At 39.7% G+C, this 22,084-nt stretch overlaps 1 protein-coding gene across 1 annotated transcript; it reads left to right on the top strand.

Annotated features, from left to right (window-relative positions):
* Positions 1-8,184: 8,184 nt before the first annotated feature.
* LOC131978789 (indian hedgehog B protein-like) lies at positions 8,185-19,685 on the top strand. The gene is made up of 4 exons (XM_059342555.1): positions 8,185-9,044; positions 10,992-11,149; positions 13,681-13,784; positions 18,887-19,685. The coding sequence occupies exons 1-4, from the start codon at positions 8,739-8,741 to the stop codon at positions 19,627-19,629; spliced, it is 1,311 nt and encodes a 436-aa protein (XP_059198538.1). The 5' UTR covers positions 8,185-8,738; the 3' UTR covers positions 19,630-19,685.
* The last annotated feature ends 2,399 nt before the right edge of the window (positions 19,686-22,084 follow it).

Genomic DNA, 22,084 nt, shown 5'->3' with positions numbered 1-22,084 from the left:
ATGTACTCGTCGTCACTTTTAATGAGGGAAACCTCAGTGCCTTACAAGTTTAAATAAAGTGTGTATTGGTTAGTGGACAGGAAGTGCATAGGACGGGGACAGATCTGGCAAGCTTCTCTCTGGACCATCAGTTCTAGCATCAACCTTCATGTTGTGTTTAAATGTTCCTGTCATAACTTAAGACCTCTGAATTGCCCTATTCACCCAAGTTCACCAAGTTGACTGATTTGGCCAGCATCATGATACAAAACAGCTGTATCTCAGTTAAAAAAATCTGCAGTTGTAAAAAATAATTTTGTAGATTGGAAGACCAAGAGCAAACACACACTGGAGTTAAAGTAAGGTCTCAATAACGGCCTTTATTTTTGGTCACAGGTAAAATGATGCAGATCTGGTCTCAGAATAACTTAATAAAACTAATAAATAAATAAACTAATTTAATAAGTTAAAGTGAGATAGGAACACTATAAAAGTTTACATTTTATTCGTCTTGGACGGATCGACACTGATTCTATTGGCCAGTTACTAATAACAACAGATGTTCATGATGTTTGTTCTACCATGTCTAAACATGACAGCCGAGAACCCAAACTGTGCCCCTGAACATGTATGAGAAAAAGATTACAAAATCACCAGCAAGGTGGAAAGTCACATTTACTCTACACAGCGTTATAATTATCCAACTATTACACCGTTAAACAGTTGTCAAGCTCTGCAAGTAATAACAACAATGGGAACTCCCATAGACAAGATAAGACGCTGTTCTAAATCAATGGCTGCACATCAGTATCGACCTAAAATAAGGCTAGATTGAAGCATATATGTTGAATTCTGGTCATTCTGCTCCATGTAAATCCTGGGTCTCAAACTCGCGGCCCGTGGGCCAATTGCGGCCCTCGTGACGATATTTTAAGTTTAAGTTTAATGTGAGTTTTATAAGAATGGCACTTTACCGTGTTGTGTGTGGAAGGTCCCTTTTATTACTTTTTTTGGTAATTTTGTGTCTTTTTTTTTTATAATTGTGTGTCTTTTTTTTATAATTTTGTGTCTTTTTAAAATAATTTTGTGTCTTTTTTGGTAATTTTGTGTCTTTTTTGGCAATTGTGTGTCTTTTTAAATAATGTTGTGTCTTTTTTTAATAATGTTGTGTCTTTTTTGGTAATTCTGTGTCTTTTTTTTGTAATTTTGTGTCTTTTTTTGGGTCATTTTGTGTATTTTTTTGGGTCATTTTGTGTCTTTTTGTTGGTCATTTTGTGTCTTTTTTAAGTAATTTAGTGTTTTTTCAGTCATTTTGTGTCTTTTTTTAGTAATTTATTTTTTTCTGTCATTTTGTGTCTTTTTTTGTAATTCTGTCTTTTTTTGGTCATTTTGTCTTTTTTTAAGTAATTTCGTTTTTTTCTGTCATTTTGTGTCTTTTTTAAGTAATTTAGTGTTTTTTTTTGGTCATTTTGAATCTGCCTCCAGCGACCCCCTGGTAATTTGAGTTTGAGACCCCTGATGTAAATTGTTTAGAGTGCAGTCCGTGTCAGAATGAAGATGAAAATGGAGTATTTGACTGTTGTCTGACACCGAGCCATGTCATCCCACTTACCCTCCCTTGACCTTCTCTCTCCTCATCTGTGGACTTTCTCCCTTCCTCATCTCTCATCAACTCTCCCTCTCCGTCTCCCTCCCTGCCTTCTCTCAAAGCCACGTCCCTCCGTCCTTCCTCCAGCTCCGCTCATCAAAGGTCACTGTTGTTTTTCTCTGATTCCGGTTGCCATGTCTGTATGTAATGGATGCGTATGAGCGTGTCTGTGTACTCAACACTGCTGTAATATCCTTCCATCTCTTTGTTAGCTCATTTCTCTGTTTACCTTTGAGCACTCAGGGTAATCATATTGTCACAGCCTATTTCAGGATGCCCACTCCACCTCTCTCTGTCCACTTCCCCACATCACTTGTTCTTTTCCACCCCTCTGTTGTGCTCTTTACTCCACTTCACTTTGTCCTCCCCTTTCTGAATTTACCTGTCTTTCTCTATCCTCCTTTTCTGTCCTGCTTGTTGTTTGCTTCTCTCCATTTTCTCCATCTTTCATTCCTCTCTCTCTCTCTCTCTCTCTATTTCTCACTTGCCCTCCTCCCATTTTGCTTTCTCTCCCTCTTTCTGCCCAAAGTTCTGCAGCCCAGCTGGCATGGTTTTCTAGTGGTGTAGTAAAATATAAATATAATAAGGACGTTTTTGAGCTGGTGAATCCATTCTGAGCAGAGAAACATCACCACAGAGCCCACAGATGTGGCACACAGTCAGGAGAGAGAGAGGCAGAGAGAGAGAGAGAGAGAGAGGGAGGGATGGAACGGGGAGGAGAAAAGATCCCTCATTTGACATGGAGAGAGTACAGCAGGAGCACTCACTGCATTATTGTTGGCATAACCCAGCTACTGGACTTGTTATTAGGACACTTCATACAAATTTGACTTGAGTCTTCGTCAACAATCTTTAAGCTAGTCTCCAATCTGGGTCTTATTTTAAAGGCTAGTCTTGTAATTAAAAAAAACTATCCAAGTGCAATTAATAAATAAGCCAAAAAGTGCAATTACAAGAAAGTGAATTGACTTTTGCGGATTAGAGTTGCAGCTGCATTTAGACTGATGTCAGTACCCAATCAAAGTTAATTTGTCTTGTTTTCTTTTCAAGTCAAACTGTTTATTTGTCATGATTGAAGGCCAAATAAGTTCCTAATGACCATATGAGGATGAAACTTTTTTAATTATCTTGTATGTTGTTTTATTCCATTCTTTTCTATTCTATGGTGGAGAGAAACATTCTAAGAAGCGCTGTGTCTGTGTCTGTGTCTGCGTGTGTTGTTGTTTGTCTAAATTTGTGCTACTCTACGCTGCATTTTTGTGTGTTGGACAACCTATGATCGTGGCTACCTGCGTCCTGGTGTATTCTCGTGTGTATGTTCCTTCCTGTGTGCTTCCATCTCTCCGTCCACATGTGTTTAGTGTCAGAGCAAAGCCTACTTCAGTCCCCTGGGCAGCTCTTTGTTTGCTTTAGCCATGCGGTGGCTAGCCTAGCCCGCTAACTCCGAGACACATTTAGCCCGTGCTCCACTTTTATATCACCCTGCTTTTATTTTCCTTCTGTCTGCTCTCTGACCAAACACGCTGCACTGAGCTGGCCTTTAGAAAGAAAGACCAGTATCGGTGCCACTCTCAACCATTGATAGACAGTGTTGGTCATTGTGGTTTTCTCTGGCTGCCATGTTAGCTCCGGCTGAGCTTCTAAACTGCTCGCACCGGCCAAGTGGCACTCCCTGCCAAAAATGTATGTCGAAATGTGTGAAGGCTACAGTTAAAGAGGAGACATCCAGGAAGTTTTATCTCCTTGTCTTGGAAGATTAAGGCTTACATGGTTTCAGACAGAACCACTCTGATGCCTAGAAGACGAGGGTATAGAAGAAAAAAAACGTAGTGTTAGGTGTTTATTGTGGTCTGGGGTTGGACGCTGGAGTGTGTGGAGGGACAGAAGGAGGAGGAGGAGGAGGAAGAGGGATGGTGGTTTTAGCCACCAGCTGTTGTTACCTTGAGCATAACGTCCTTTAACCCCCATTACAGCGAATCACCACAAGCCACAAACACGCTAGCTTCCACTGCCTGCAAAACAACCAAAACTCACTTGTTTACCAGCTAATGTGCCATGTATTCACTCTCTCTTTACTCACTCAACCCCTCACCCATATTCCTTTTTTTTTCTTCTCTCATCAACTCATCTTAACTCACATCTTGTGCCCTCATTTCCCTCAAAACCCCTTTGTACAATTTTCTCACCCTCTCTCATTATCTCTATGTCTGTCTGTATCATCCTTTTACACATGCTTCTTAGCATTTTCCTTTCATCTGTGTCTTCCTCTCTTTGCCCCTCTGAGAGTCTTTGTTGGTTAGGGCCCCGGGTATGCGTGGGTAACCCCGATGCCCATGTAAAGGCCCTTAGCTGTGGACTCACAGAGCCCCAGTGCCAGTAGATGAAAGCAGGGAGAGATTCTGGGGCTGGCACCCATCTCCCTCTGTCCTGCCACCGTGGCCTCTTATTTCACAGAGAAAATTAATAACTTTAACAAACATCAATGAGCCAGGGCCTGATGCTCGGTTGGCTCGTCGGCTGGCCTGGTGTGTGTGTGTGTGTGTGTGTGTGTGTGTATCTGTTAGCATGAGAGAGTGTACTGTGCACACACATGCCGGGATATGTGTGTTTGTGGGCCTGCATGTGTATGTGTGTGCATGTGTGTTTGAGTTCATACCTTTCATAATGCATTGTACATATTATTTTATATATTTTTTAAATGTTTTTTTTTATGTTTCATTGTGTTTGAATTGTCATTTTGTGCCTTTTTGGTAATTTTGTGTCTTTTTTTGTGTCATTTTGTGTCTTTTTTTACTACATGTGTGTCTTTTTTGTCATTTTGTGTCTTTTTTTTGTCATTTTGTGTCTTTTTAAAAAAAAAAAATTTTGTGTTTTTTCAGTCATTTTGTGCCTTTTTAGTAATTTGGTGTCTTTTTTGTGTCTTTTTGTGTCTTTTTTACTACATGTGTGTCTTTTTTGTCATTTTGTGTCTTTTTTTGGTCATTTTGTGTCTTTTTTTGTTTTAAAGTAATCTAGTGTTTTTTTTAGTCATTTTGTGTCTTTTTCAAGTAATTTTGTGTCTTTTTTGGTCATTTTGTGTCTTTTTTTGGTCATTTTGATACTGCCTCCAGCGGCTCCCAGGTAATTTAAGTTTGAGACCCCTGTTATAGATATTTCTGTGTCTGCATGTCTCTGTCCAGGTAACACTGGGTGGCATTAACATGACCTTTTAAATGTGTTTTAATTGTCTTATGTTCCCCTATCTTATTTATTTCTTTTTATCTTCTGTAAAGCACTTTGTGATTTTATCTGTGAAAAGTGCTAAATAAATAAACTTTACTTACTTACTTACTTACTTATGTGAACCATTGCAGTTAGTGCAGAAACAGGCTAAGAGAAATGGTGTAACACAGATATTTTGACAGGTTGATGAATGCTAACGGAGAAAGAAGATTTTTTTCGGGGGTTGAGGGGTGTCGGGCTCTACTCTGGTTTGGTCTGATCAGATTGTTGTCTCCTTTAAAGGCCATGCTGCCCTTTCTTGAGGCGAAGAGGAACTGAAAGACGGATGGATGAAGGGAGGGATGGATGGATGGATGGGAGAATGTGACCACTTCTGAAGCATTGTCGACAGCCACGCTGAATAGGCAGCGGGCCTGCCTGGAGCCACGCCCGTATTTATGATCTTCAAAGGAAGGATGACACACACACACACACACACACACACACACACACACACACTCATGCACTGCCACGAAATGTTGATAGTTACAGGAAAACATATGCTTGTGCAAACGTGGGTACACACAAATTTGCATATAGATTTCTGCTCACGCATGTACACAGACAACCTTTTGGACACATGCCGAGAGCAAAAGAGGTGAAAAACAATCCCAGTACCCACTGGATATCGTTTGTTGACAATTTAGCCTTTTAGTAGCACAGATAACTTAATTAATTGGCTATTTTTGAAACTATCCGGTCGAACACATCGTCTCTCATCTCCAACTAATTTCCGGCGTCTCAAGTTGCGAATCGGACTGTAAACTGTTTTCACATAAGAGAATCCCGATATCATCTGTCTACACTGGAACTGCAGAATTATCAGCACTCGCCTCTAGAGGCTAAATCGTCAAGTATGGAGAGGTTAAACCACCAAAAACATCTCTTATTCCCTCTCTATTGGAGTGTTAGATCAGAAGATCAATGTCACCATCATGTCTGTACAGTAATTAAAATGCTTGACTTAGCATAAAGGAAACTCTTTTTCCTACATTGGGTTATTGGCTGGAATAATTCTTGGTCATCTTTTAAAGGAAATCTGAATCAATGGCTCAAATGTCATCAAAAGTGTGACCACTAACTGGACTTGAGACGAGTTGAACATTACTTTTTATTACATAGTTATATCCTGTCTGCGTCTGGTATGTGTTGTGTTGTGTGTGTGTGTGTGTGTGTGTGTGTGTGTTGTCTCCTCTATTTGTATCTTACCTATGTACTTGCTGTCTTTTATATTTGTATTTATTTTTATTTTTTTAAGGACTATGGATGCAAACTAGCAGCTTTGCTATAATCCGGTATATTTACAAAGATGTTTTTTCGATGTTCATTAATGTGCACTGTCCCTATCCAAAAATAAAGTATAAAAGTAAAGTATTAAAGAGCAATAACTTCCTAAAGTCTTGTTTCAACAGTAAGGCTGGCATCGCAACAAACTTAAACCCCAAGGGGCTAATTCCTCCCACCAAGGAAGGAATAGTCTAGACCCTTGAAAAACAGCAACTTGTCCCTATGCAAACCACTGTTTGTACGAATTAAACAACCATGATAATGTGTTAAATTAGAAGGTTAGCTTTCATAGATGCTGGTTGGTAGATTCTGTTAGCTTTGGACGGAGCAAGGCTAGCAGTTTCAGTTATCCTTTATTTATTTCTCGAGGAATCATTGAGGGCAACCCCTCATTTACAGTGATGTCGAGAGTACAGAGAAAACACAATGAAGAACAAACAGTACAGACAAAACACTTGAAAAACATTAAAAACAGTTGCAGTGAAAGGCAGTTATTGGTTATCATAGTTTCCCTCTGTTTCCAGTGTTTGTGCTAAGCTAAGCTAACCAGCTGCAAACGGTAGCTTCATACTTCCTGGATAGTTAAGAGAGAGGTATTTATCTTCTTATTCTAACTCAGACAGAACACAAATAGGCATATTTACCAAAAATCTAACTTTAATGGCCAAAAACTTAAATGTAAAACTTCACATTAGGTAGTCAATGATGACGCCCACGACACAGATCCAATAATGGATTGTGACTTTTATGAATTTAGAGTATCCATCATATGCCGTGTCACTTTAAAACAAAAACAAAAAAGGAAGGAGAGAAATCTCACTTCTACAATGAGGTGATACCTCATTATCAGAGCATGTCCACTTCAAAAAAAAGCTGGAAACAGAATTCAGTAACACAATGAGATCTCTATATGACAATTTTTTTTTTTAACTGGCTCGTATGTTCCATACCAGGAAAGTTCTAATGAATTTACACAAGTCTCAGTTGATGTTCTATTTCAGCTAAAAGGCAAACACAGCTATAGATGGCTGTTTACCGTGTGAGAATCCCTCTCTTTGCTTTTCTCTGTTCCGTCGAGAGACATGAAAAGCGGCGGTGCAGCAGAAATACTTTATGGTGTTTACACTCACAAATAATAAAACATAAATTGTGGAAACCCTCAGCCTTGTACAGTTCAGTTCATTCAAAGGAGCCTGCCCTGAGAAACAGGGGTGAGACCACTGATTTTCAGCAGGCAAATATTTGAAGAGCTAATTTGGAGGGGTTGGGTTTGCTGGTGTTAAACAGTGTGTGTATTTGTGTGTGTGTATGTGTGTGTGAGCCACACACACAGCCAGCAGCCGGGCAGCCAGACAGCCAGAAGTTATTAAATTAAAGATAAATGTTATCCATTTTAGGAAACTGGCATAAAGTTATTAATCTTGATGATTAACTAGACAAGAGACTAGACTAATAGGAACAGCTGTACATCAGCAGTCACCCAGGTAACCAGTCAGTCATAGATTTAGTCAGTAAGTCCTGCCAAACATCCAGGAAATAGATCCATCTCACAGCTCATAAATCACCCCATTAATAACCAGTCAACCAAACAGTAGCCCGCCAGTCAACCAGTGACCCTTGATCTTATTGCAGCTGGGAAAAACCCCATTGGTGGCTGCATACTCCAGGAAATTGATTGGTTTAATTGATTATGATTGCATGTTGTTTACAATCTAAAACAGCAACAACAACAAAATAAAAACCAGGTTGCAGCATGCAGAGCTGTCAAGGGCATACATACACACAGACAAAGACAACAACTGGAAATGTGAAGTGGCAGCAATAAAGGGCAAAGCTTCTGTTTGCTGCTTGCCTGCTTTCCTGCCTGCCAGCAGAGTGTGGACAGGACTCTCCAGTGCGCCCTGTGCCCAGGAGGGGCGGGGTGGGTGGCAGAGTAGGGACAGAGGGAGAGAGGGAGAGAGGAGAGAGGAGGGCAGGACTGGCAGGGTGCGGTCTGAAGTGGCAACAGATCGTTTTGGATCACTCAAATCCCCTTCAATTCAACTGGAAAGCTGCAGCTTGTTGCGCGCCGGCCGCATATGGAGAGGAGAAGCTTTCAATCCAGAGAGGGCACTAACCAACCGAGCAGCGGGCGAAAAGTGGCTCATGTTGTGACAGTTTCCCAGAGCAAAAGAAAGAGAGGGAGAGAAACCACAACACTGCAACTTGGATATCAGTAACCGCGCGCGCTCCCTCTCTCTCTCTCTCTTTAACTCTCTCACCCACCAGATCGACTTTGAACCTGTTTGTTTAAATACACGGACTTTACAGCCTGCACGCTTACTGTTGATTCTGTAAGGCGGAGGGAGCGAAGTTTCTCAATTTTGGGTCAACTTTTTGGAGCTGCTTAAAACTTTTTTTGGTGTCCTCATGGTGCCTGGGGCTGCCGACATGGGCTTCTTTTATCCGAGTTTTTCGGACGTGATGTTGCGACTGTCACGGACGATGGAGTCGGGATCTGAGCCGGGGAGGTACTGAAGACACCTCTCTCTCCCCCGGGAGAGTCCTCCCTCCCCCCGGGGCGATGCGGATCTCCTTCCTCCTTCTCACCGCCTCTCTGTGTGCCTTGGTCCTCCTCCTCGCACCTGCCTCGGAGGGCTGCGGGCCGGGGAGGGGGTACGGCAAGAGGCGGCTCCCCAAGAAGCTCATACCGCTCGCTTACAAGCAATTCAGCCCCAACGTGGCCGAGAAGACCCTGGGAGCCAGCGGGAGACCCGAGGGCAAAATTACGCGCAACTCCGAGCGCTTTAAAGAACTGACGCCGAATTACAACACAGATATTATCTTCAAAGATGAGGAGGACACGGGAGCAGACAGGCTCATGACCCAGGTAAGGAGGGGGATTAATGAATGGGAGGCCTGCTCCTTTGGTTACACTCATAAAAAACACATTTACAACATTATTGTGGTTAATCCTGACTGCTGCAGACCTGATCCAGGCTACTGAACCATCTGAACCACTTCAGGCAGATTAGACACACTGTTGCATCCAATTGTCTCCTAATGTTTGCTGTCAGTTAAATGTTTAAACCAAAATGATTGATTTCATTGACTCTGGGCCCTTTTCAGAGGTTTCACCTCTGGATTTCGTTACCTGACATACTTGGCTGGTGATATTGCCTTAAAGTATTGCTTTAACTTCTAAACTAAGCCTCATTTTGTGCAATAGTTTCATCAATATGTACTTTTTTCCATCATGCTAGACATATTTAGGTGTGTAAAACCACCAATTTTGGGATTAAACCAAAGTTTATGCACATTACATTGAACTAACCAAGACAATAATCTTATTAACTTTCTTATTAACTGTTAACTCCAAAACTAAGCCTCATTTTGTGCAATAGTTTCATCAGTATGTACTTTTTCCCATCATGATAGGCATATTTAGGTGTGTTAAACCACTAATTTTGGGGGTTAAACCAAAGCTTATGCACATTACACTGAACTAACCGAGACAATAATCTTATTTTCATATCATTCCTTATGAAATTAGAACTAGAGCAGTGGTTAAAAGACACAAAATTACAAAAAAAAGACACAAAATGACTGAAAAAAGACACAAAATGACAGTACAGTACAGATTTGGTGATGTGCAAATAAAATACCTTAATCTAGCATTCATTTTTTATTTAATTCATTCATTCAATAGTGGACATGAACATTAACCACACTGACATTTCTTTGCTTTACATCAGATTCATTACATTTTAGCAAATATATCTCCAGATCTGCTGAGAGGCATCTTGACCTCCAGCCTTATGTAAGTAATTGCAAAACTGCTTAATCATCCCAAGCAAGCACACACGGATAGTTGTGTGTACTTTGACCATTCACCTGACACACTTGTAATAGAGATATTGTCCTCATTTCTTTCTTATGTGTTTAAAGTGTGTGTTAGTAAAGACGTATTCCTGATGGATAATTCGCCTCCTCTCCTTCTCCGGGCTGCGCTGTTGCTCTTTCTGTCTTTCTCCTCTCGCTCCACCGTCCCTGTCCCCGCCTTTATGTGATGACACTGATGTCTCTGACTATCTGCTGCACACACACACACACACACACCAGTCCACATTGCATATGTGTCTTTTTTTCTCTGAACTTTGGTATTTCTGTCTTCACCACATGGCTGTAAACATTCTTACTCATCACGCTCAACTTCTTCTCACATCGTCCCTTTTTTCTTCTCCTCACTTGATCTCACTCTACTGATTCCAGCTACTTTCTCAGCATTAATTAGGAAAAAGCACATTTCGTAGGGATTTTTTCTAACCAGTGGTGGTTCTTCACAGGGGCCTCCAGGGGCCACTGCCCCTGTGAAGAAGCCCTTGGCCCCTGCTGTGGCCCCTGTGTCACATTAATAATAAAATGATCAATTTATAACGATGAACGACGGAATAATTCTCACCCATTTTTTGTTCAAACAATATCTCATCGTACACAAAAGGAACCCATAATGTGTACATTGTATAATAGTTTAATTGTGCAATAAAAGCTAAATCATTCTCACTGTACTGCACATTCAAAATTTAAAAAAAGTAATTGTGCACAAAAATGAGAAATCTTGTTGTCGTAAAAAATACAACTGTTAATGTTGGTAAGTCTCACTGTTTCAATCAATGTAGTTCTTCCAAATATGAGACTTTTAGCTAAAATATAGGTTTTGAATGCTTAAATATAATTTTTGGCGATTTTTAATGTGCCCCTCTGATTAAACACTGGCCCCTCCTTGGCCCCCACAGTAAAATTGTTTCTAACAGCCGTCCCTGTACTTCTCTCCTAGCGTTGTAAGGACAAGTTGAACTCCCTGGCCATCTCTGTGATGAACATGTGGCCGGGCGTGAAGCTGAGAGTGACCGAGGGCTGGGACGAGGACGGACACCATTCAGAGGACTCGCTGCACTATGAGGGCCGAGCTGTCGACATCACCACCTCAGACAGGTAGCAGCATCCATTAGAGCAGTGATTCCCAACAGGGGGGGCCCGACCCCCCCAGGGGGGCGCCAAAGATCCACGGGGGGTCACGAAGCTCTCTTGATTTTAAGGCGTGTAATAAATCTAATGTCTTAAATATAGATGAGTCAGCATTTAATTCATTAGTGGGGGGAAAAAACCTAAATAAGGGCTACATTAAACGTTTATTCATTTATTTAAATAGAAAAATCACTATAGAAAAGGTTAAAGGTTAAAAGGCTATATTGCGAGAGTAAGGGCATGTGTAACATCCCTCCTGCAGAATACACAGGTAACCTCACCTAGCGGTAACCTCACCCAGTGGTAACCTCACCTACCGGTAACCTCACCTAGAGGTAACCTCGCCTAGCGGTAACATCACCTAGCGGTAACCTCACCTAGCGGCAACCTCACATATCGGTAACCTCACATAGCGGTAACCTCACCTAGCGGTAACCTCACTTAGAGGTTACCTCACATAGCGGTAACCTCACATAGCGGTAGCCTCACCTAGCGGTAACCTCACATAGCGGTAACCTCACATAGCGGTAGCCTCACCTGGCGGTAACTTCACCTAGCGGTAACCTCACATAGCTGTAACCTCACAAAGCGGTAACCTCACCTAACAACAGAAACACAGAGCTAATGGAAAAATGTCGAAGCGTCAGGGAGACGAAAATGCTGAATATCTCAAAAAGAAAAAGAGAGGGTACCATGAAAGTCACATTGAGTTCGGCTTCATAGAAGCAATGGACAACGGGGGGGTTGCCAAAGTTTACAATGGTAAAAATGTGGGTCCCTGAAGAAGAAGGTTGGGAACCACTGCATTAGAGCACATTATGAGGTGTAAAAAGGCCATACATATATAGTTAAAGGGGACATATTTGCCGCCTCCTTATCAAGGATCAATCTGCAAAAAGAATTGAAATTGTCTGAATTGATCATAATTGGTGAATTTAAATCGATTCTAAAGGATAAAAAAATGTTTCCCTTGGTCAGTGTGACTGCTCTGTATGAGTCTCTACTTGAGGCTCTTTCACTGATGTTGTGATGGCTGTATTTGTATTTAATTGTTTATGTTAAATGTGTTTAAATGTTGCCACTTTTTATGCTGCTTTCTTGGCCAGGTCTCTCTTGGAAAAGAGATTTTTTAAATTTCAACGAGACTTACTGCCTGGTTAAATAAAGGATATATATATACATATATACATATCATGAAAGACACTTTTTCAGTGTTTGTGCACAAACATTTGGGATTCTGAAATGCCCAAAAACCCAGTCAGTTTTTTTTGTGGGCTGCCTAGAAAACATGAGATTCAACAGGCCATTCAGATTCTGCTGCACTTCCTATGTCACATGCAGGCTTATTAGAATATACCACCCCACATCTGAGTATCTTGAAAACCAACCTTTTCAAAGGTAGCGCAGAGTTTTCCTGCAAGCCAATCAGAGAAGACTGGGTCTTTTTGGGAGGGGGGCTTAAAGAAAGAGGCATTAAAGTGTTTCAGACAGAGGGTTAATACAGGTTTACTCTGAAACCCCAAATACATGCATGAAGCTGAAAATTAGCATAATACACGGTCACCCATAAAGTTGGAATAATTTTGTTTTTAGACTCAATCCTCTGTTATGTGTGGTTTCATTTTCATTGTGATATGTTTGGAACAGATTAATAATAACGTTTTGAGAAGGTATACACTTTGCCACAATAATTTCATTGAAAGAGGTAAAAAATATTTTATTCCAACTTCATGGGCGACCGTGTATATCCCCTTTAAACTGCTTATAGTCAGTTAACCCTCTGGAGTCACCAAAAGCGCAAAAGCATGACTTCTTCATCACATTCAGACTAGAAAACAAAGTAGAAAAGACACAAAATGACCAAAAAAAGATTCAAAATAACTAAAAAAAGACCCTAAAAAGACAGAAAATGACCAAAGAAGACACAAAATGACTCACAAAGACACAAAATGACAAAAAAAAATACACAAAATGACCAAAATTGTTACACCAACCACACTAGACACAAATAAAATAGAGTCAAACTAAGAAAAACCAGAGTTGGATGACAGGATCACACACATTCACAAGATCACATTTATGTTGGTTTTTCTTTGTTTCTTTTTGGTTCAAAATGTTGATCCAGTCAGTCAGAATAAAACATCTATTATTATTAGGTCATATAGGTGAGGTTGTGCTGGAAAAAAATATACCAACATGGCATTTAAACATTTTTAAGTGGTGTATACAGGCAGGATGAAAAGGATTCAAACATGGACAAAATAGCCCAAAACTCCATAGACTTAAGACAGTCCACATACCACTATGTTAGTCAACTGGGTATTTAGTTTTTGCTGATTTTAAATGTTCAAATTTAAGTTTGAGTCTGTGGCCAAGATCCTCCAAAAAATATTATATTTATTACATTGAATTGCATTATACAAGTGATGTCAGTGTGTCAGTGTATGTCTTCTGTTAACTTCACAATATCTTTTTTTTCTTCTTTTTTTTTTTTAAAGGGACAGAAATAAGTACGCCATGTTGGCCCGGCTGGCTGTGGAAGCTGGATTTGACTGGGTCTATTACGAGTCCAAAGCCCACATTCACTGTAGCGTCAAGTCAGGTAAGACATGGATCTGAACTACAGTGTGTGTGTGTGTGTGTGTGTGTGTGTGTTTTTGTGTTTGTGGCCAGCTGTCATTAGCACTAATGAGGTTACCTTTGTCGTTGATTCACTAATGGTTTACCTTTCCTCTCAGTGCCGCTATCATCAGTCTGTGTTTGTGTGTTTGTGTGTGTGTGTTTGTGTGTGTGTTTGTGTGTTTGTGTGTGTTTTTGGCCTACTGGGAGCCAATCAAAGCAGGGTGGTGCACCTGTGCTTGTTGCTGTATTCAGTCTTACTCCTTATAATCTCATACAGTGATCATTCTTTTATGACCGTACAATATTTAGCCGTTTATGTAATAAATACCATCTGACTCTCCTTTCAGCGTTCATATGATTTTTATTTTTTTCCAATTTTATTTCAAATGAGATCCTCACACACAGGGAGGAACAGTTTGAAGGGAAATGGGAAAAGAAATGGCATTATTTCAAAAAGGGTGAGGGTGATACCACTGGTAACTATGGTAACGATAACTGAACAGGACAGAATTGTTGCATTGTGACTGAATGAAAGGAAGCTGCTACTGGATGTTTGTTGTTGTTGTTGTTGTTGCTGCTGTTGTTGTTTTTGTGTGTGTGTATTATAGGGTTGTCAAAAGTATCGATACTCAAAAAAGTATCGATACTAAAACATTGTATCCGGATACAATGCTAATTTTCAAAAGTATCGATCCAACAACTTATTAAGCAGCTAAACCATACAACCTCAAAATATTGTTCTAATTGTTATTGTTTATTGTATTTATTTATTTTTTGCACTACCTCAGACCTGAAGCTTGTTATCATAGTTGCAGTTTCTTTTGGCACAACTGTTTTTTATTATAAATATTTAACCTGTGGTTCTGTTCATTTTTACATGATGCATTTTTATTGTTGTTAAAAATATTTCTATTAAATTTTGGGGTCTTTGTTTTTATCCTTGTGGTATCGAAAATGATATAGTGTCTTTTTAAAAAATATTTTTTGTCTTTTTTTAATAATTGTGTGTCTTTTTTAATATTTTCGTGTCTTTTTTGGTAATTCTGTGTCTTTTTTTGGTCATTTTGTTTCTTTTTTTTAAGTAATTTAGGTTTTTTTCTGTCATTTTGTGTCTTTTTTTAGTCATTTTGTGTCTTTTTTGGGTCTTTGTTTTTATCCCTGTGGTATCAAAAATGGAATCAAGTGTCGAATATTTTCCTGAGTATCGGTATCGAGTTGAAAATTTTAGTATGGTGACAACCCTAGTGTATTATTGTCTTGAAATGCAAAAAACTAAAAAGAAAATTAAAGTTAAAAAAAAAAAAGAGATCCTCACACAAACAATACATGACCGCGCTCCACCTCGAGCTATTTCAACGTTAAATAAAAAAAGTGAAATATTCTCAGAGGCTCTTTACCTCAGTCTGGTACCACCAGTTATTTGATGCCAAGCTACATTCTAGCAGTCCATTGAGGTTAGTAAGCTGTGAGATGATTAACTCTCCCTTTGTTTTGCTCTTGCTTTTCCTTCAGTAGGTTTCTCTCAGATCTCTTATCTAAGTCTTATCACCTCCTGGTCACAGCCCTCCTTCTCTGCAGCCCTCTGGCTCACAGACACACACACCTTGGACAAATATTTGGCTGCCTCAAGACTGCTTTGAGACAGCCCTCCCACACACGTACACACACACACACACACACATACACACACACACAGATACAGATTTTTTTTTATTTGTGATTTTGCCTTCAGTTTTCTGAGCAAATAGTCTATTTTTTCTGTGTGTCTTCACAGTTTCTTTAAGCCATTTTGCTAATTTTTTCCCCCAAATCAGCATAACTCATTGTCACGTATCCAGCTCAATACAATGTGCCAACGCTGGTTCCTTGTTGGTAGTGGGCATGTGACTGGGTTTAAAGCACAGACTGTGCTGTAATCCAAACAATATCTCGACCCAGGTCTGAGTCTGTGTACTTTCCTGTTCCTGTGACCCCGGGCCGTGCTCAGGCTGTGGTGATACAATCAGCTGGTTATCCATTAGCTCCTGCTGACTACCTCTTCTTGCCACCTCGTCTCACTGCGTCTTAAAGGGACACCTTATTCAGGAACACTCCAACAAGATCAACTTATGTACATCCTGTGGCTTCCTGGGCAGAAGAGGCTCTCAGTTTTCTTTGTCAGATAGAGGAGATACTGGGAGCCCTCATGTATGTCCGTTGGAATAATTTTACACTTCTATAGTTTTAATTATGTGTATTTAAGTGAAATGTATTAGAAATATTCCAGACTTATATTAAACATATTTGTAGATTCTAGAAGTTTTCAAAAAATGATTGAGTGCCCTCTAGGGTGCCCCTTCATACAATAAATTATGATGATGTGCCATCTAGAGCAGGAATATGACAAACTGAAAAAACCTGTTGTGGTTAGCTAACGAGGTGCAGACTTTCTTTGGAAGCAGAAGAACGGGGAATGCAAAAGAGGCGTTGGTTTCCTTTTGGCGTTTTGATGACGAATGTGAGGTGTTTGCTCTCATTTAGCTCACAAGAGTGCAAAGTTGATGCATTTTACTTAAAAATTTACAAGTTTTCTCCCGGGGGGGATGCCTCCGGACCCCCTACATGGTTCAGTTCGATGGTTTTAATTGTCAATACCATATCATTAATTACTTTGATCTGGATCTCCTTTTAACTGGGATCACGGATGAGGACTATTTCATCATACATCATCCATCAAAGCTTTTTGCTGCTGGTGGGGCCCCATGTTGTGCAGACTGTGCCCTTTTTATTTTTTGGCCCTTCAAACAGGCTGAGTCTGCCACTGAATGTGTGTGTGAAGGGGTGAATGAGAGGCTAATTGTAAAGTGCTTTGTCTGGTAAGGCAGATAGGCGCTATATAAATACAGCACCCATTCAAAATTGGGTTTACTAAATTTAGCACACTAGCAAACAAAATTTTTGTCTTCCTCTAACCTCCAGCAGGCAGGTTGGTGGGTTTGAAGAAGTTGAAACACTAAAAATAATCCAAACTTTATATTGGATTCTAGGCCACATTCTGTAATGATAGAGCTTATCATTGCAGAATGCTTAAAGGGCCACACAAAGCTGCTGAAAGACTTTCTCAAAGAAATCACTAATATAGTTCATAAAATCAACCCTTGCGACACCATCATGGCGGCTCAAGACCCTTGGCTATTTTTAGTTTTTGTTCGTGTTTTTGCCACTGTTTGTTATTTTATTTATTCTTTGTTTTGTTCTAACGTGTGCCTTTTTAACTTATTGTATGTCTTTAAGCCGTGAGTCTGAAGGAAATTTCGTTATCTTCTATAATGACAATAGAAAACTCTTGAATCTTGAATCTTGAATTAAATCAGATGTGGATGGGGTCACAAATTCTCATCTGCTGGTAAAATATATTTCTGTGTGTGCCCTGCGAATTATTTGGTTCTTACCAAGATAAAAAAAAAACTGAGATTAAGAAGTGATAGATACTTTATCTAGTTTTAAGAGTTAATTTCTTATTTTAAGCGTTCAACATGCTTATTTCTAGATTAAACAATCTTAATTTAAGAAATCTTGTCAAGTGAAATTATCTGTCCATTCAGTAATATCATTTACCTCAGATTTAATGTTTTAACTTGTTTTTAGACACACCTTTTTTGCAGTGTGTATGAGATATAAGACTAAGGAGAGAACCAGAGGCAGACAGAAAAGACAAAGTCTGAACATGAGTCACAATATATACATAAGTTAACAATCCGCTGCTGATCCACTGAGATAAAGTTGTCCTTGAATCAGTGTCAAAGTCTCACCTGTTTTATAGATCAGTGACTGAGTACTATCTGCAGATTCAGCCACTGTAGAAGTTGAAGTGCAGCTGGTGCAGTTGGTGCTCTACTTCTGAAACAAACTTTCTCTTTATGTTTGACTCTGCATCCTTGCACCATCACCAAAAATTAAAGCAAAAAAAAAAAATATATTCTTTAGGGCCGGGACTTTAACGCGTTAATTAAGATTAATCAATGACACAAAAATGAACGCGTTAAAAAAATTTACGCATTTTAATCGCACTTATTTCTGCACCGCGGAACGTTTCTCACTGGATGAGTTTCAGGCGGACCGATTATACTGGAGCACCAACTAGCGTTGATGAGTTCAGACAACAACAAACCACAGTGAACATGAAGGAAGAAGCTGATGAGACCTTTGGTTGGCCCCGTGGATGATGGGACATTTAGTTAGTGCAACTGGCACTTTATGTTGAACTCTTTATTGTTTTGGCCAAGGTTATTGAGAGAGTTGGACTGAAATAAATTTGATTTTTTTAAACCAGAGAGATGTTTTCTAATAGTCGGGGTTTCCAATGTTCTGAATGTACTTGAAAGTATTGTGTTTTACTCAAAAAACCAAAGTATTGTTGTTTACAGAAGGTCTACCTACCTATAGGCTACCTGGATTTATGAAATGTACTATATTTCTAAATATGCTATTGCTACACTTAATGGCAAAAATTGCACTGGTCTGTTGGACTTGAACAAAAAATAAACAATATTTGGTAACGCTTTACATTAAGGTCCTTGTAATAACCATTAATTAACAAGTAATAAGGCCCTTGTAAGTCCTTACAAGATGCTTATTAACATTATTGTGTGTTTATAAGCTTATATAAGTGTTAATAATGGCATTACAAACACCAATGACTCACCCATTATGTCTTTGCCATGCCTTTATTAATCTTATTTTGTTTGCTTATTGATATTAAAATATACTTTATTGCTCATCTATTATAAGTTAACTATAAGTTAACTATGCTTTTTGCAACTACCGGATCTAAAGCGAGAACAATGCCTTATTACTTGTTAATTAATGGTTATTAAGGACCTTATTATAAAGCGTTACCCAATATTTTTGTTGCTTAAGCTTATGTATTCAGTCATTTTTCAATGGTATACTAAAAATCCGTGTGAAAAAAATACTTCTCAATGTTCTCAGGTCAAATATTTATATGCGATTAAAATGTGATTAATTTCGATTAATTAATTACAAAGCCTCTAATTAATTAGATTAATCGCACTAATAATCTTGTGTCTTTCATCCCTCCAGAACATTCTGTGGCAGCCAAAACTGGTGGCTGTTTCCCTGGCGACGCTCAGGTGACCCTGGAGGGCGGGGCTACCAAACAGATGCGTCATCTTCGTCCTGGCGACCGCGTCTTAGCAACAGACGGTCACGGCCCCCTTCTCTACAGCCCGGTCCTGTCCTTCCTGGACCACCAGCCCAACGTCTCAAAGATCTTCTACACCATCGGCACCAACGCAGGACTTAATATTTCTCTCACAGCTGCTCACCTGATCTTCGTCACGGACTGCTCCACCGGGCTGAGGGACCCAACAAAGTGGGAAGAGACAGCTGAGGGGCCGCTGTCGGGCTCCGTATCGGAGCACAGGCCTGCTAGTGAAGCAGGTCTGAAGACAGTTTTTGCCAGCGAGGTGCGGCCAGGACAGTGCGTATTTACGTCACAAGGGAAAACGGGCTCAAAACGGGCAAAACTTTCAGTCGTGACGTTTGTAGAAGAACAAAGCAGCACTGGGCTGTACGCCCCGCTCACCCAGCACGGCTCCATAGTGGTGAACGGCGTGCTGGCGTCCTGCTACGCTGCTGTGGACAATCACCATTTGGCCCATTTGGCTCTGGCCCCACTGAGGTTCTTTTACAGCCTGATGGGGCCCTCAGAAGCGCAGACCGACGGCCTGCACTGGTACCCTTGGCTTCTACAGAGGCTGGGACAAACGCTGTTGGACGCTGGACACTTCCACCCATGGGGCATCGAGCAAGGACTCAAATAGGAGCCACAGCCAACATGGTCTCACAGGAATCCGTGAAATAGCCACGGATTTGCTTTACTCAAAATCCGTGGAATAGCCACGGAATCACTCAAATTTTCGTGAAACTGACACGGATTTCGCTACAATGCAAGTTAATGACAGTCATATCCCGTGGCTATTCCAACATACAAAGTGATTATGTACATTCACTGAGTGAATATTTAGAAAATAAAACATGTATTTCTGGCAAGAAATGTGATCAAAATCCATTTTTATGCAGAAACTAAGTCAAAATATTGATTTTTTCACTAAAAATGAGAGAACTGTCCGCCATGTTTTTTGTTCTGACCGCCGGGACCTTGAAAGTCACATGACTTGGAACAAACCAATAGGAAAAAATATCCATGGAATAGCCACGGGATATGATTATCATTCATTGTCATTAACCTGCATTGTAGCGAAATCCGTGTCAGTTTCACGGAAATTTGAGTGATTCCGTGGCTATTCCACAGATTTTGATTTAAGCGAATCCGTGGCTATTCCACGGATTCCTGTGAGACCAGGTTCGCCACAGAGACGTGTTTCACACTGTGGACTTCATTCACTTTCCTGTATTCAGGAGCACCAAAGCACAGGTTGAGGGACCACAAAGACAATTGATTTTATACTGAAAATGTTGTTTTTATTTTGCTCTACTTCTACAAACTCTGTTTTATAGCACATGTAAAAGGCAAAGAGAAGACACTGGGAGGATTTTTGCTTTTGGAAGTTTTAATTTCATTCATTGGAGAATGTTCAGAAGGACTGGACAGACAAGTGTTAGATAGAAGGATAAACTAGAACATGAAGCGGGAATACTGACAGAAGTGTGTTAAATTTAGGAGTTAAACGTCTATGTCAATATTTTAACGTTCCACTCAGAGCGCCTCAGAGATCAAAAACAGGGATTTTAATGCAAAAAACAAGAGCTAGATAGTGAAGATAATCAAATTTCATCATTCTTTTGTACTGTATTTACTGTAATTTGTCAACATTTGTGCATCTTGAGATTATGCTGGGGTTTACTGATGTAGTTAGACATAAAAAGACACATTATGGGAGGCTTCAGAAACAAATTTAAGGTAAATACAGAAAGAAAACTAGTTGTGATTTGTAGCTCTACGTGTACATAGGTATTTATACAGTTAAGTAAAGAGGACAGAAGATAACAAATTACTGTCAGCAGTAAATCCACTGATTCTTTACGTGTTTATAGAGCCTATACTGTATGTTAAACTTAATTTACAAAGTTATATTTAACTGGACAAAGGGAGATTAAGTTCTGTTTATTTCCTGAATGCAATGTGGCAGTTTGCTGGTGTTGCATTACATCTGAAAAGGGCTTTTTAATGATGGTGGACACTGTGTGTATTCTTACTGATGCAAGATAGCTGCATGGGGTTATAACGGCCACGCTGTCAATCTCTTTTTCATTTTTTTTTTTCCATGTCATCTGCTTTTTCAGTCATCTTGATTGTCTAAAAACTAATTCATATGGTTCATATATACATCTTCATGTTTGTATCAGTTATTTTATTTAAATGGTGTTTGTTGTTGACATGTTTTTCATTGTTGTCCAGGTTTCTAATTTTCAGGTCAGTAGTATCTAGTTAAGGTATAAACAACACTCAGGCTGTATTCAACTACTGTATTAAGCAACAGCTATGCATCTTATTAAATAACAGATAACAAATTCTTTAATCTAAATTAGTAAGTTACTTGATAGGTCTCCTTTGCATGGTCTTTTATTCTAGTCCAGGTTCAAGTAGTCCATCTAGCACCCAAGCCTTAAAGGGATACTGAGGATTTTTTGTATGATAAATAAATAAAGTCAGTGTATTACCTGCAGAAGATGGCGGTTTGCATGCCCCCAATTTGAGGAAGCAGCAGGAGCATAGAAGCATGGAAGATATGCAATTTCCCAGTGTGGATGGCTGCAGTATCTATATGTATTTTAGCAACAAAATGCAACCTAAAATACTCAATACCACTTAAATTTAGGCAATATACACTACAGGCCAAAAGTTTGGAAGCTATTTAAATTTTCTGCTTACAATGGCTTTCTTAAAAAACAGTATGGATTCTTTGGATTTTTGGATGTGTTTACTACATGATCAGACTTTACCTTTATTGAATTAAACCATCCATCCATTCTCGTCCGCGTATCCGGGGCTGGGTCGCGGGGGCAGCAGGCTAAGCAGGGCATTCCAGGCATTTTCCTCCATTTACCTTTAGGTATACATTGATGTTAGCAGACCATTGCTGATTAAATGTTAACAAAATAAAAGCAGGGCTTAGTTTTAGGGTTGAGAAGATTTGGAAGAGTCACAACTTCGGTGCAAAAGTAAAAAAACAAATCACAGTTTGCATTATTCGCTTTAGCTCTTTGGCTTTTGAGAGTTTGGATACAAAAATCCCAATAAATCTCAACTGTGTT

This window comes from Centropristis striata, chromosome 10 (genome assembly GCF_030273125.1).
Source record: "Centropristis striata isolate RG_2023a ecotype Rhode Island chromosome 10, C.striata_1.0, whole genome shotgun sequence".
NCBI classification, from domain to species: domain Eukaryota; kingdom Metazoa; phylum Chordata; class Actinopteri; order Perciformes; family Serranidae; genus Centropristis; species Centropristis striata.
This window is presented reverse-complemented; position numbering and strand designations above follow the sequence as displayed.

Bases quoted from the DNA above. Each gene is read 5' to 3' on its own strand.
- LOC131978789 (XM_059342555.1), top strand. From the start codon at position 8,739: ATGCGGATCTCCTTCCTCCTTCTCACCGCCTCTCTGTGTGCCTTGGTC. The intron at 11,150-13,680 runs GTAGCAGCATCC...TTTTTTTTAAAG, and splicing joins GACATCACCACCTCAGACAG to GGACAGAAATAAGTACGCCA. The intron at 13,785-18,886 runs GTAAGACATGGA...TCATCCCTCCAG, and splicing joins TCACTGTAGCGTCAAGTCAG to AACATTCTGTGGCAGCCAAA.